The 13,725-nt window shown below is 47.1% G+C and overlaps 1 protein-coding gene across 15 annotated transcripts in view; it reads right to left on the minus strand.

The window, feature by feature from the left end:
- NEDD4L (NEDD4 like E3 ubiquitin protein ligase) overlaps nt 1-13,725 on the minus strand; it is a 642,187-nt gene that overhangs the window by 109,572 nt on the left and 518,890 nt on the right. For all 15 annotated transcript variants that reach the window (XM_063959562.1, XM_063959571.1, XM_063959604.1 and 12 more), the window contains one exon: nt 13,019-13,192. In XM_063959562.1, the coding sequence (XP_063815632.1) occupies nt 13,019-13,192 (174 nt within the window). The remainder of the gene's footprint in view (nt 1-13,018; nt 13,193-13,725) is intronic.

Genomic DNA, 13,725 nt, shown 5'->3' on the forward strand with positions numbered 1-13,725 from the left:
AGATCTACAGAAAGAGATACTCTTATTTTTAGAGACCCAAGGACACCCAAACAAGACACAGAAGTCCGTTTTGTGGGGAATTTCTGCGCGGAGTGGAGAGATATCAAACACATAATCCAAAATCACTGGCGTATACTACGAACAGACCCAGATTTGGAAGAAATCCTCAAAGATCAAGTATCCATGAGTTGGAGGAGATCACCAAACCTAAAAGATCGACTAGTTAGAAGCCATTTCACAGCAAAACCACCCAAAATACCGACTGTACAAGGTAGCTTCCCATGTGGAACATGCAAAATCTGCAAACATATCCAACATAGAGCTACTATTACGGACAAATATGGGCGCGAGCATCCTTTAACCGTTTTTTTAACTGCAGGACAAAGAACGTTGTATACTGTCTAACCTGCCCCTGTCATGTTCTCTATGTGGGTATGACTTCGAGGATGCTGAAACAGCGTGCCTTGGAACATGTGGGTACTATCAGAAATGTCGAATCAGACATGAAGAGATTCAAACCCCTCACAACAGTTGCCAGACACTTCTACAAAGAACATCGTGGCTCCCCAGAGGAACTCAAAATATTTGGGTTGGAAAAAGTCCAGCTGGGACTGAGAGGTGGAGATTTGAATAAAGAACTCCTAAAGAGAGAGAGCAAATGGATATTTAATTTTGGGGTCTCTCTTTCCCAAGGGACTTAATGAAAATATAAGCTATGGAGCCTTTCTGTCAGCCTAATTCCAATACTATCTACTCAATCTCACACCCTTTTGTCTGTATATAATCCCCTTTTTTTTGCCAAACTCTTTTTTACATAAGGCACATTAACAGTAAAACACACTTAGATATGTCAGTTTGTGTTAATTAATTTTTTATTATATTTTTTTATTTTTTTTATATTTTTTTATTTTATTATTTTTTTTTATTTTTTTATTTATTTTTATATTATAAATTTTATTATTTCTTTCAACACAATCAACAATTTACATAATTATAACAATGCACTTTCACATGTACATACTTGAGTTAATTTACGCATAGTCCTCAAACATAATTGCATCACTAATTGAGTCAGTTTAAAAATATACTAATAGGCAATATACCAGCTGTTTAATTGATTACATCAATTAATTACACAGTATCACATGGCCTATTTAGAGTATAAAACATACAAGGGATCCCGTATTAGGTAACACTGGTGAACAAGCCCTGCCCCTAGGGTGAAACGTACGTTCAACAGACGTCAAAGTGACGTCACAAGGAGTTTCCGTGCAAGAGAACACGGCTCCGTTCCCGGGCACCAGGAGAAACACACGCTGACCAGCCGCAGCGCTGCTGCACGCTCCACAAGCCAACACACTTTCTACGAACAGGTATTCTGGTGTGCTCTCATTGAGGAGCAGCGGGTCTCGTTCCCCTGCAATGACGTAAGGTTACCAGGGATTACCCGACCCGCAGCCCACAACAGTAGTAAACGCCGCCTTCTTTCTTCACATCAGCGCCGGCCGCTCGACTCTCTCACCTCCCATTCACTGTGGAATCATCCGCACATGGGAAGGCAGCAGAAGTCAGTGGAAAAACCGACACTGATTCTACTTCTCTTAGAAATAAGTGTGTTTTTTCAAACGGACTAAATGCCCTATATATATATCTGTTTCCCTGGGTAAATTATTATGCCCGACAGGGTGGGAGAAACTATTTCCACTTGGAATCCCATCATGCTACAGATGTTCATATTCACCTACTAGGCACATTCACCTGTTAGGTACAGAGCAAATATTTTCACCAATTATCTTCTTTGCTACAAATTATTGAGCCATGGACACAAGATATCTACTGCTGTCCTGGATTTAAAGGTAAAAGAAACATTTCAAAAAATAATACTTGTACCTTGTGAATTATTAGATACTTACCAAGTAACCAGTGGTCAATTAACTTTGTTTAAAAATTTTTTTTTTAGTAATTTGCACCACTTTGTCTCTGTCTCTGCAAACTCTATTAAGGGGTGTAGCAGATTGGGTTAATATCCCACATACATATATTTTTAAACTGATTAAATTAAAATAATATATTTTAAACAATATAAAAAAATTATATTTTTTGTATTATCAAACGAGTGCCCCCAAAAAAGAGGTTTTCTTCTTTGTTGCCGCGGCCTCTTTCCCCGGCACAAAAACCCTGTATGAAGTTTATAGAGATACAAGTTTGGGATTGTTGTGCATACATTACATATGTCTGGGGGAGTATCGATACAATGGCGGGGCGTGGTCCGGACCAATGTGGGGGCGGGCCGCGGCGGCTGCGTGACATCACACGCAGTTGCTGCAACCCGGGACGTGGCGAGTAGCGGCCTGCCAGCACGCAGGAGCTGCGCTGGCAGGGAGCGACTCAGCGGGTTCAAAAGCATCGCCGCTGTGCAGGGGGGGGGGGGGGTTGGGCCAGACATGCGGGGCAGACTAGCCGTGTGCTGGGCGTTCCCCGCATGTCTGTGAAACTGATCGTAGATGTGCTAAATTTAGCACATCTATGATCAGATCTGAATTAGGCCCACAGCTAGCATGTTTTTCGTCATTTGGCGGCAGATGTATGGTGCAACTTAGAAAATGTTAATAAATAATAAACTTAGACGCTCCACCACGAGTAGCAATTCCCTAAATTTTGTACTTTTTTTGTGCTTTTTTGTGTCTTATATACATCGTAGCTGCACAAATATTCGCTTATAGGGGGTCATTCCGAGTTGATCGTAGCTGTGCTAAATTTTGCTCAGCTATGATCATCTTCCCTGACATGCGGCCTGCATGTCTGTCCGCCCCCCTGCACAAATACAAAAGCATCGCACAGCGGCGATGCTTTTATATTTGTGGAGTAACTCCCGGCCAGCGCAGCTCCTGCGGCTGGCCGTGAGTTGATCGTCGCTGCCACTGGCCGCAGCGGCTGAGTGAGACGTCACGCAGCCGCCGCGGCCCGCCCCCCCCCCCCCCCCCCTCCCCAATGGTCTGGCCACGCCTGCATTGGCCGGACCGCACCCCATAAACGGCGGCTTAACGCCGCTGTCCACCCCCCTCCCGTCCTGCGACCGCCTCTGCCTGTCAATCAGACAGAGGCGATCGGCCGTCCGGCATGTGCCGGCGCACTGCGGCACCAGCGCATGCGCAATTCCGACCTGATCACTGCGCTGCGATAATCCTAGGTACCCAGGATTCAAATTTTTGTCACAAAGAACTTAGGGGGTCTATGTACTAAAGCTTGGAGAGAGATTAAGTGGAGAGAGATACAATACTAGCCAAACAGCTCCTAACTGTCATGATAGAGGCTGTATTTAAAAAGTGACAGTGAGCCGATACTTTATCTCTGTCTGCTTTAGTTCTCTCCAAGGCTTAGTACAAAGACCTCTTAGGGGTCCATGTACTAAAATGCCACTTACAGTGTAGAAACAGACGCTCTTGCTCGCCTGCTACCGCTGCAAAGCCCCGCTGAGAAGGGTGACAGCAGCGACCCAGTCCGCATCTGCACTGTGTGTGTGAGTCACCTCTCGCAGGTCCCATGCAGCCCATCAGAAAGATTTTTTTGTTATCAAACCAACTTTATTGACAGCCGACCAAAGTGACAGAGTTCACTCTTACTGCTTCTCCAGTGAGGAGATACCAGCGCTGGAGAAGACAACTGACGGTAAGGGACCTCTCCTATTAGTGACACCTGGGACACTTAGCGCTGCCATATGCACCTACTAGTTACCCTGGTGCAGGGCTGATATTGTAGTCTGTAAAGGTGCATATTAAACACAATGATACAGGTATCTTTTGCGGTTTTCCCCAGCAACTGAGTTGCAAAGAGAAGATAGATGAAATACCAGCGTTAGTATTCGGGTATGCGTGCATTGTAATTCTGTCGCATTAGTGATGCAAGCAAGACGCATATTTTGAGAGAAAGTCTCTGGTGGCTTGCATGCTTGGCTTAAGGGTCCCATACACTAGAACGATACGTCTAGAGGTTGAAGTTGGGGCGATTTCCCCTGAACTCTCCCGGGAGCATCCCGGTAGTGTTTACATGCGATTCCAAACGATTTTGTACAATTTGACTTTTTTGAGCATGCTATACATCGCATACGATCAGTGGCGGTTCTTGCCACGGGCAAGCGGTACTTTTGCCCGGGGCGCCGCCTTCCGGAGGGCGCCGGCGCCATCCGGAGGGCACCGCACCAGGGCAAGATCCGCCACTGTGCCCCCCCGCAGTGCCCTGCTGTGCCCCCCCGCTTTGAAGGGAACCAGACGCGTAGCGTCTAGTTTCCCTTAATTGAGAAGACCTTCGTTGTGCGGTGCGCGATGGCGTCATCGCGCACCGCACAGCAAAGGTCCTCTCCATGAAGGGAAACTAGACGCTACGGTCTAGTTTCCCTTCATGTAGAGGACCTTTGCTGTGCGATGCGTGATGACGTCATCGCGCACCGCACAGCATAGTGGCACAGACACTAGGGGTCATAATTGACCTCTAGTGTCTATGCTGTTCTATGGGAGAGACGTAATAACGTCTCTCCCATGGATCGAAGAGAGGAGAGGAGAAGAGCGGCGCAGCCGGCAGAGGGGGTCTGCAGCGGTCTGGATCAGGAACGGGGATGGTATACTTTTTTTTTAATTAAATTTTTTATTTCAGCGTCGTGACCACGCCCCCATTTGAAGCCACGCCCCTATATTTTGCCCGGGGCGCCACAAAGCTAAGAACCGGCCCTGCATACGATATGTCAAGCGCCTACATATCCCATGGGATGTATAGCATGCATTCACAGGTACCATCAGATACATCTGATGGGCTGGATTGAGGGCTACAGGGGCTGGGAGTGTCCTGGAGAATGTCAGTTAAACTTGTGTGAAACATGGCATGCGATATATCGCGAGCACAAAAAAAACACTTTTTTTTCCCGTATGATTCCATACAATTCCACTTGATCACGACATAGAACGAGTGCAGCACCAACGACCTGGAGGAGTCGACCCGACGCTCACGGGGACGCGGATCGGATACACAGCAAAAATGCACGATTTCACCCTATATATCTGCCCGAATGACCGAATTGAGCAAAATCGTTCTAGTGTATGGGGCCCTTAAGTCGCATAGGACAGGATGTATCCTGTATCACATACTGTATACTGTATCCCACCACTTATAGCATGTATAGCGGAATTTGTTAACACAATTTTTATTAATTCAATTTTTAGGTGATTTGTAGAGTGCAAAGTACATCCAATATGACTGCACTATCCACCTACTATAGGGTGCTGGCTGCAAATAATAGTCAACTCATTAGAACCCTAAAAGTTTTATTTTTGCAATTAATGCACTTCCTTAAAACAACTTCTGGTCTCAGTTCTTCCATCATATAAGACACAACAGCAGAGCTGTAGCTCAGTATATACACACTTTGATGTGCCCCACTCTACTGCTTATATCACCCATTCAAGGATTCTTCAGCTCAAGGGGGCTACAATGGGGACTTGTGAGCCAGGACGGCAGTCAGCAGTGACTGTAGCCAATCACTATGAAATGAGAGGAGAGAGATTCATCCTATTTCAGCAGCCCCCCTCTGTCTTTCCTTCTTGGTGCCCCCCTGACGGGTTGGTAACGCATTGCTGGCACCTGGGGTCAGCATACCAACCACGGGATCCGAAGCAGCAGAATGCTGGCAGGGAGGGGGGGGGGGTGAGCGCAACAGAGCCCCTTGCGGGCACACTGCACTCGCCACACAGCAGGCTCGGTGACCCGCCACAGGTTCAATTCCCACTCTATAGGTGTCATGGGCACCGACGAGTGGAAATAGTCCCTGTGCGTCTGCAGTCCGTTGGGCTGCAATGTGATCAGTCGGTATTCCGGCGTTTGGCGTGGTGACCGCATCCCCCACTGACAGCTTGGGCATGGGAGACCAGTGCTTTCACTGTCTCCAAGAGTTACGCCACTGCAAAGAAAGGAAATGCGGTTTTCCATTTAGGATTGCCCTCACACCCACATTTTATAATAGTATGACGCCATTTTTTCACCTCCTCTTCTTAAGTAAATAAGTAAAAAGTCAATGCATTCAATTAACAAAACATAATTTTTCCCACAAATCAGCACTCCATGGGGGTCATTCCGAGTTGTTCGCTCGTTGACGATTTTCACAACGGAGCGATTAAGGCAAAAATGCGCATGGTACGCAGTGCGCATGCGCTAAGTATTTTAGCACAAAACTTAGTAGATTTACTCACGTCCGAACGAAGAATTTTCATCGTTGAAGTGATCGGAGTGTGATTGACAGGAAGTGGATGTTTCTGGGTGGAAACTGACCGTTTTCTGGGAGTGTGCGGAAAAACGCAGGCGTGCCAGGATAAAACGCAGGAGTGGCTGGAGAAACGGGGGAGTGGCTGGCCGAACGCAGGGCGTGTTTGTGACGTCAAACCTGGAACGAAACGGGCTGAGCTGATCGCAATGTAGGAGTAAGTCTTGAGCTACTCAGAAACTGCTAAGAAATTTCTATTCGCAATTCTGCTAATCTTTCATTCGCAATTCTGCTAAGCTAAGATACACTCCCAGAGGGCGGCGGCCTAGCGTGTGCAATGCTGCTAAAATCTACTAGCGAGCGAACAACTCAGAATGAGGGCCCATATTAGAAAAAAAATAAAGCGGAAAATATATTTTTTAGAAGAATTGAGAAAAATTATAAAAGCATCTGTTTTCTTAATAAAAAAAATATTTATGACAAAAAAAGAACATTTTATAACATAAAATAATTTAGAATAAAATCGGGTGTAATACTGTAGTAATCCCATCAAAGAAATTTCCCAAAACCTTTTGAGGCTCCCACTCCACAGAATAACCCATGAAATGCATTTCTGCAGTCTGTGTATTCATTGAATGACTGTTATTGTCGCTACGTTATACTCGTAAACACAAATAAAGATATACTGAGAAGAACGAAAAAAATAGGATTTTAATTACCTACCGAGTAAATCCTTTTCTCGTAGTCCGTAGAGGATGCTGGGGTCCACATTAGTACCATGGGGTATAGACGGGTTCCTTAGGAGCCATGGGCACTTTAAAAGTTTAATAGTGTGGGCTGGCTCCTCCCTCTATGCCCCTCCTACCAGACTCAGTCTAGAAACTGTGCCCGAGGAGACGGACATACTTCGAGAGAAGGAAATACACAGATAGTGGCGAGATTCACACCAGCTCACACATAACAAGGCAAACCAAGCTAACCAGCTTGAAAACGTCAGCAACAGCTGAACAACAGTACTTGACCAAGTAACAATGCAGTACTTAACAAAGTAACAAGGCAGTACTACACCAAGTAACTACAGCAGGAAAACGAAGTGCTGGGCGGGCGCCCAGCATCCTCTACGGACTACGAGAAAAGGATTTACCGGTAGGTAATTAACATCCTATTTTCTCTTACGTCCTAGAGGATGCTGGGGTCCACATTAGTACAATGGGGATGTACCAAAGCTCCCATGACGGGAGGGAGAGCGCGGAGGCTCCTGCAGAACTGATTGACCAAACTTTCGGTCCTCAGAGGCCAAAGTATCGAACTTGCAGAACTTAGCAAACATGTTTGACCCTGACCAAGTAGCCACTCCGCAAAGTTGTAAAGCCGAGACACCCCGGGCAGCCGCCTAGGAAGAACCCACCTTACCAGTAGAGTGGGCCTTAACAGATTTTGGACACGGCAATCCTGCCGTAGCTTACACATGCTGGATAGTGACCCTAATCCAGCGAGAAGTTGTCTGCTTAGAAGCAGGCCACCCAACCTTGCTGGGATCATACAGTAAAGGACAGACAGAGTGTCAGACTTTCTGTGACGAGCAGTCCTCTTCACATAGATCTTCAAAGCCCTCACAACATCCAAGGACTTAGAGGGAATTGAGGAGTCAGTAGCCACTGGCACTACAATAGGTTGGTTGATATGAAAAGCCGACACAACCTTTGGAAGAAACGGACGCGTCCTGAGCTCAACTCTATCCTCATGGAAAATTAAGAAGGGGCTTTTACAGGACAAAGCCCCCAATTCCGACACACGTCTAGCAGATGCTAACGCCAACAGTGTGACAGCCTTCCAAGTGAGAAACTTGACCTCAACCTCCTCCTGTAGAGGCTCGAACCAATCCAACTGCAGGAACTGCAACACCACATCAAGATCCCAGGGTGCCGTAGGAGGCACAAAGGGTGTTTGGATGTGCAGAACTCCTTTCAAGAAAGTCTGAACCTCAGGGAGGACAGCCAATTGTTTCTGGAAGAAAATTGATAAGGCCGAAATTTGGACCTTTATGGATCCCAAACGCAGGCCCACATCCACACCTGCTTGCAGGAAGAGTAGAAACCGTACAAGTTGAAACTCCACCGTAGGAAACTTCCTGGATTCACACCAAGACACATACTTTTTCCAAATGCGATGGTAATGTGTTGACGTTACTCCTTTCCGAGCCTGTATCAGGGTAGGAATAACCTGGGCCGGAATGCCTTTCTGAGCTAAGATCCGGCGTTCATCCTCCATGCCATCAAACGTAGCCGTGGTAAGTCTTGATAAGCGAACGGCCCTTGTTGCAGAAGGTCCTCCCGAAGAGGAAGAGACCTCGAATCTTCCAGCAGTAACTCCAGAAGATCCACGTACCAAGCTCTTCTTGGCCAGTCCGGAGCAATGAGGATCGCCTGAACTCTTGTTTTCTTTATGAGTTTTAGAATTCTTGGGATGAGTGGAAGTGGAGGGAACACATACACTGACTTGAACACCCACGGAGTTACCGGGGCATCCACCGCCACTGCCTGTGGGTCTCACGACCTGGAACAGTACCTCTGAAGCTTCTTGTTGAGGCGGGAGGCCACCATATCTATTTGAGGTACACCCCAAAGATTTGTCACCTCTGTGAACACCTCCGGATGGAGGCCCCACTCTCCCGGATGGAGATCGTGTCTGCTGAGGAAGTCCGCTTCCCAGTTGTCCACTCCCAGAATGAAGATTGCTGACAGCGCCACTGCGTGTCTTTCTGCCCAAAGGAGGATTCTTGTTACCTCCAACATTGCAGCCCTGCTCTTCGTTCCACCCTGTCGGTTTATGTAGGCCACCGTCATTACATTGTCCGTCTGCACCTGAATGGCCTGATCTTACAGAAGATGTGCCACTTGTAGAAGACCCTTGTACACGGCTCTTAGTTCCAGAATGTTTATCGGAAGAATGGATTCCAGACTTGACCACGTTCCTTGGAAGGTTTACCCTTGGGTGACAGCGCCCCAACCTCTGAGACTTGCATTCGTGGTTAGAAGGATCCAGTTCTGAATCCCGAACCTGCGGCCCTCGAGAAGGTGAGGCATTTGTAGCCACCATAGGAGTGAAATCCTGGCTTTCGGCGACAGACGAATGCTCTGGTGCATGTGCAGATGAGATCCGGACCACCTGTCCAGGAGATCCAGTTGGAAGGACCGTGCATGAAATCTTCTGTACTGTAGAGCCTCGTATGAGGAAATCATCTTCCCCAGAAGGCGAATGCACTGATGAACTGATACCCGGGCAGACTTCAAGACATCCCGGACCATTGTTTGTATCACCAACGCCTTCTCCACCGGTAGAAACACCCTCTGCACTTCCGTGTCGAGGATCATCCACAGGAAAGACAATCTCCTTGTCGGCTCCAAATGTGACTTTGGAAGATTCAGGATCCATCCATGTTCCCTGAGCAGTCGAGTCGTGAGAGCAATGGACTGAAACAACCTCTCCCTGGACGATGCCTTTATCAGCAGATCGTCCAGATATGGGATTATGTTCACTCCCTGTCTGCAGAGGAGTACCATCAACTCTGCCATCACCTTGGTGAAAACCATTGGTGCCGTGGAGAGGTCGAATGGCAGTGCATGGAACTGATAGTGACAGTCCAACAGTGCAAAAAAAAAAGAGTTAAGCCTGGTGTGGCGGCCAAATCGGAATCTGGAGGTACGCATCCTTGATATCTAGGGATACCAGGAATTCCCCCTCCTCCAGACCTGAGATCACCGCTCTTAGAGACTCCATTTTGAACTTGAATTCCCTCAAATAAGGGTTTAACGACTTCAGGTTCGAAATTGGTCTGACCGAACCATCCGGTTTCGGTACCACCAATAGGTTTGAATAGTAACCCTTGCTGTCCAGATGAGATGGAACTGGAACAATGACATTTGCCTTTTCTAATTTTTTAATGGCTTCCTGTAGGATAGCCCTTTCTGTCATCAAAGCTGGTAAGCCTGATTTGAAGAATCTGTGAGGTGGGAGCTCTTGAAATTCCAGTCTGTACCTCTGGGACACAAGACTCTGTACCTAGGGATCCAGGCCAGATAATATCCAGACGTGACTGAAAAGTCTGAGTCTCGCTCCCACCTGCCCGCTCTTCAGGCTGGGAAGTCCACCGTCATGCTGAGGATTTTGAGGAAACAGAGCCAGGCTTCTGTTCCTGGGAACCTGCAGGTGCAGGTTTTCTGGATTTTCCATGACCACCTCTGAAGAAAGTGGAAGGGGGCTTGGACTTCTTTACCTTCGCGGTCCGAAAGGACTGCATTGTAGCTGTAGAATTTTTTTTTTCGGTGTCTGAGTGGCTGAGGGAAGAAAGGTTGACTTACCTGCGGTTGCCATGGAGATCCACACATCCAATGCTTCCCCAAATAGAGCCTGACCTGTGAAGGGTAGGTACTCCACACTTCTCTTGGATTCCGCGTCTGCATTTCATTGGCGCAGCCTGAGCCCCTGCATGCCATGACAGCCACGGAAGACGTCCTTGCATTCAGATGACCCAGGTCCTTCATGGACTCCACCATGAAACTCGCAGAATCCTGTATGTGACGTAAAAACATTTCAATGTCACTTCTATCCAGAGATCTAATTCCTCAAGTAATGTACTGACCACTTTACTATGGCTTTAGAAATCCATGCACAGGCAATAGTGGGCCTTAACGCCATGCCTGAAGCAGTGTATATGGATTTGAGCGTAGTCTCAATCTTGCGGTCTGCCGGTTCTTTCAAAGTGGTAGACCCAGGGACAGGTAAAACCACCTTTTTAGACCGTCTAGATACAGAAGCGTCTACTATAGGGGGGGTCCACTTTTTCCTATCCTCCTCAGGAAAAGGAAAAGCCACAAGAACCCTTTTTGGGATCTGGAATTTTTTCTCCAGTTTTCCCAGGATTTTTCAAATAATGCGTTTAATTCCTTAGACGCAGGAAAGGTAAGGGAGACTTTCTTATTGTCTGTAAATTAAGCCACCTCGACCTGCTCAGGTGCTTTGTCAGTAATGTGTAACACATCCCTAATGGCCTCAATCATGAGCTGCACCCCCTTTGCAAGGGATGCCTCACCCCCCGCATATCCCCATCACCGTCTCCCGGATCAGAGTCGGTATCCGTGTTGACTTGCCTAATTTGGGCAAGAGCACGCTTCTTTAGGCATATACCAGGGGAGTTTGAGGAGGTAGTGGGAAAAGAACCAGACAAAACCTCTACAGATTTTCTCAAAACCTGTGTTTCAGTCTTAGTATGAGCTATCGTAGATGAAATCTGGGATATCATTCCCTTAATTGAAGCCACCCACAACGGTTCGGATTCAGAAGGCTGAGACATGATATTACATTCCTGAGTATATGGAATGGATTCCTCTGGGGAAGATACATACTCTGCAGCACAAGACACAGAGTCCCTGGACATGATGTGAGAAATATGTACACACACACACACACACACACACACACACACACACACACACACACACACAGGAAAATGTCAGACACACTTTCCCCCCCAAGTACCTTCAGAGAGACACAGAGTTAACGGAGCCAGCATCCACACAGCACCCCAGTAGGCAGTTATATACAACCCCTGGTACCGCACAGGATAGCTGGACCCCTGTCATGGCGCGTCTTCACGCACATTAAGATTATACTGACCTGAGGTAAAACACATTGCTAGCAGTAGAATACCTTCCCTGATAGCCCAGACGACCAGTTTCAAGGGTATCGCTCTGGTCCAGGGCACCCCTCACAGCGCCGCACAGCAGTGCATCTGAGCCCTTCGGAGTGCAGCTACATTGCTGCGCTCCTACACTGATGCCACCATTCTCAGCGGTTCCCCACTTGTCGGGTCGCCGGCAACCTACTCACCACCATCGTCTTCTGGCTCTGTTAGGGGGTGGCGGCATGCTGCGGGAGTGAGCGGTTGCCTCGGGGGCTTGCAATCATCACCCTCAGGAGCTCAGTGTCCTGTCAGCGGAGATAGGGGCCATTAACCTCAGAGGGTTGGACACTACTCCCCCGCTAAGTCCCACGAAGCAGGGAGGCTGTTGCCTGCAGCCTCCCTGTGCTAACTCTTTAAACAAAAAAAACAATAAAACTAAAAGAACTCCTAGGTGCTCCTCTAGCTGTGACCGGCTCCACCGGGCACATTTTCTAAACGGAGTCTGGTAGGAGGGGCATAGAGGGAGGAGCCAGCCCACACTATTAAACTCTTAAAGTGACAATGGCTCCCAAGGGACTTGTCTATACCCCATGGTACTAATGTGGACCCCAGCATCCTCTAGGACGTAAGAGAAAATGCATTTCTGCTCTATAATAAAAATATTATTCAATGTTGAGTGACCAATAGCAATCATAACCTCATAGATAAGGGACAAAGTAACACTATAAAGTGCTCTAATTTGAAAATGTCAAGTCTATTAAGTTGAAGTTGGTTCTACTAAAAGAACATTTAATCCTGTTTAAATTACTATGGGATTCAAATCATTCATTAAATAAAATACATTAAAAAAAAACCCACAAAAACCTAGCATGAATGGATGAACAATTCCAGCCAGCGAATGCAGTGACACTTGCAGACTGACTGAGCAGAAGAAAGGTGTGGCTGAAACTCTACCAAAGATCTCGGCAGATTACATTACAGTTTCCCGAATTCTAATTACTTGTAATTTGTTGACACATCAGTAATTGCAGGCTGGGCATGTCATGGAAGTGTAGCGGATGTGTGCCAACAGCAATTTTAGTACTTACAATAAGTGAACTGAACTGTTCCCCGTTGGACTCCGAATTAATCTGTAGCCTTCGGTTAAGCTCTTCGGAAAGTTCCAAAGCGGTGGCCCTGGAGACTGGAGATGCAGGGGGCGGCAGAGACGTGTTCAGTCCGTCGGTGCTCAGACTCATCTCCTCTGAAATGGTCTCCCATGGCTGGTGGAAGAGAGAGACAGGTTTCGGATAAGGCACTGTGCAATAAACCAGTTAGGTGGTGCAGTTTAGCCTAACAGGAAAGGACGCTCATCTTCACTTGGTGTAACAAATACTCGGCAACCAACAAATATTTTTAGTCCTTCTGTAAATACTTCTTTGTGTAGGTAGTTTAGGAATAGAAAATTTATGGAAACCTGGGTTTTATTGTGTGGAATTAAATTAGGTAGACAGGTTTGTCTGTGTTCTAAGGGCTGATTTAGAGGTTGGCGCTAAAGGCACAGTCACTGTGGCTTTGTACGCATCCATTGTGCGATAGTGCGCAAAAGTCGTAGGGGGGATCCGCTGCTGCTTCCTATGAACATTGCAACCACTGTGTCACTGGCTTGGGCACACCTAGAAAACGCGGCTGACGCCCCCATTTTCTGCAACACTCGCCCTCCCTTTCACTTTTAACTTTTCCACAGTTGGGTAGTACGGCAAAGTTGTGAAATTCCGACAAGGTACACAAAAAAGGCGCCGGAATCCCAAACGAT

The sequence above is a fragment of the Pseudophryne corroboree genome, chromosome 1 (assembly GCF_028390025.1).
Source record: "Pseudophryne corroboree isolate aPseCor3 chromosome 1, aPseCor3.hap2, whole genome shotgun sequence".
Taxonomy (NCBI): Eukaryota; Metazoa; Chordata; class Amphibia; order Anura; family Myobatrachidae; genus Pseudophryne; species Pseudophryne corroboree.